The sequence below is a fragment of the Gregarina niphandrodes genome (genome assembly GCF_000223845.1).
Source record: "Gregarina niphandrodes unplaced genomic scaffold scaffold00037, whole genome shotgun sequence".
NCBI classification, from domain to species: domain Eukaryota; phylum Apicomplexa; class Conoidasida; order Eugregarinorida; family Gregarinidae; genus Gregarina; species Gregarina niphandrodes.
This window is the reverse complement of record NW_011645806.1, coordinates 7,973-9,951: the sequence shown is the minus strand read 5'-3', so window position 1 is coordinate 9,951 and position 1,979 is coordinate 7,973. Positions and strand designations below refer to the sequence as shown.

At 54.2% G+C, this 1,979-nt stretch overlaps 1 protein-coding gene across 1 annotated transcript; it reads right to left on the bottom strand.

Annotated features, from left to right (window-relative positions):
• Nucleotides 1-177: 177 nt before the first annotated feature.
• Nucleotides 178-674, bottom strand: GNI_137510 (hypothetical protein; the record flags this gene model as incomplete). The annotated part of the gene is made up of 2 exons (XM_011134163.1): nucleotides 178-511; nucleotides 571-674. 2 exons carry the CDS (start codon nucleotides 672-674, stop codon nucleotides 178-180), a joined length of 438 nt encoding a protein of 145 aa, XP_011132465.1.
• Nucleotides 675-1,979: the final 1,305 nt, after the last annotated feature.

The window sequence follows — 1,979 nt, the reverse complement described above, 5'->3', positions numbered from 1 at the left end:
ACTGACCACAAGACGTAGTTGGGTGTCTTGTCAATAGCTGTGCAAATGGCCTTCATATCTTCAGCACTCGGCGAGAAGACCGTACCGAATGCGATGAACAAAACACTTTCATCAGCAAACTGGTTCAGCCACTCCAGATCGCTGTCTCCATCAACAAGACCGCAGCCGATCCGAGCGTCATAGCGAATGACGGGACCGACACTGAGCAGGCCGGTAATCGACTGCTTGATGTTCCTTTAGCAACTCCGGACGATAAAACGCATCAACGTCGTTGCAGACGAAGCCCTTCTTCGCGCCACGTTGATGATAAAGCTGCAACATCAGCTTCGTGCACTTCTCAAGCGCGGGTATGCCCTTGAACCTGATCAACTGGTCCGGTTTGTAAGAACCTAGCCCCGGCAACTCCACTTGCTTCATCTCCTCCACCTTGGCCACGGACAAGAAGTTATCAAAGGCTCCGATCACGATGCAAGGTGAAGGACAGAAAGTCCAGCACTGAGCCTCGAAGAACCTGGTCACAGGCACATCCGCAAGCGTTATAAAATCACCAAATACGGCAATTGGCCGTACCTTTCCCCTAGCCGTACCTTTCCCCGGTTGCAGTATACACCTTCGTAGTACTCCACTACAATCTTGTACCACAAATTATGCTGCCAATGCAGGTCGGAATACATCTTTTCAACCTTGTCACCCAACGCCTCAATGGAAATCAGCTCCTATTTCATCTCCTCCATAACCAACCTCACCTCCGGCGCTTGGGGAACCTCATCCGGACGCGGCATCAGCCGCCGGCAACACTCGGCTGGTTACCGCCTTGGCACGCTTTGTCATCTCGTCTCTGAACCCGATACACCCCGAACGAACAAGGTAGCGGAATAGCCATGAGCACACAAACATGCGTGGAACTGAAGACTGGGATTTATGTGGACCAAGTTACAAACGTCTGCCTACACGGTGAACATAAAACTAGAGATTAAAATCGCCACCACCTCACCGGGACCGGTGTCGTACTCTCCTTCACATTTTCGCCCGTGCTCTCGCTTCCGTAATCACTCTCACCGGAAGGCACACGACGACACAGCGGCTGCTCCCACTTCTTTTTAACTGAACTCTGACCAGCCCTGTTGTGTCGAACTGGTCGGGTTCCTACCCTACCAACGACGTGTATTAATCAACACCCTTAGCCGGCGGGCGACCCATGCCACCTGGAGACTGACATTGCCCACGGACATACTGTTATGTCGAACAGGTCCGCTACTGACGTGGTGCTGCCTGCGTCGTACGAGACATAACAACTGAAAGCCGATCTTGCCCGCTGACACACCAACACGCCACCCAGCCCCGCAAGAAGATGTGAGCAGTCTGCGCAGCTGTGACCGTGCTCTAGCTGCATGGGTCCTGCGTGATCCAGGCTTACTGTGTCCATCGCGCTCGGATTCTCCAGACTCCCCTTCGGCACGTTGTGCGTCAGCCGAGCTCTCGTTCGAGTACCACTTTCGCTCTCAGTCGCTCCGGGACGTAGACCTTGCCAGTCACGGCCTGCCGCCACCACTTGCCATCCTTCTTCACTCCAGGCACTCCTTGCGGCTCCAGCTGCCGACTCTCTCATAAAGTCCTCTTCCGACACCTGATGCCTCCAAAGCAGTTGGCTCACATGACCTATCACTCTACCGCCCAAAGCCATTGCTTCGATCTTTGCGTCGCACTCTTCGTCTTCGCTGCGTACCGCGACAACCTGGCCACCATGTTGTTCTTCTCTCCCGACAGGAACTCTAAAGTGAAGTTGAACCTGCTGAGCGCCAGCGCCCAGCGAAAACACCTTCCCTTTGTCTACTCCCACAAGGTAGCGTAGGTTGGCGTGATCTGTGCGTCCCGTGAAATGATGGAGCGCTACGTAGTCGCACCACTTCTCTACAGCCCACTTGACGGCGAAGAGCTCTATCTCTCTCGTATCCCACTTTCNCTCCGCTTCGGTGAAC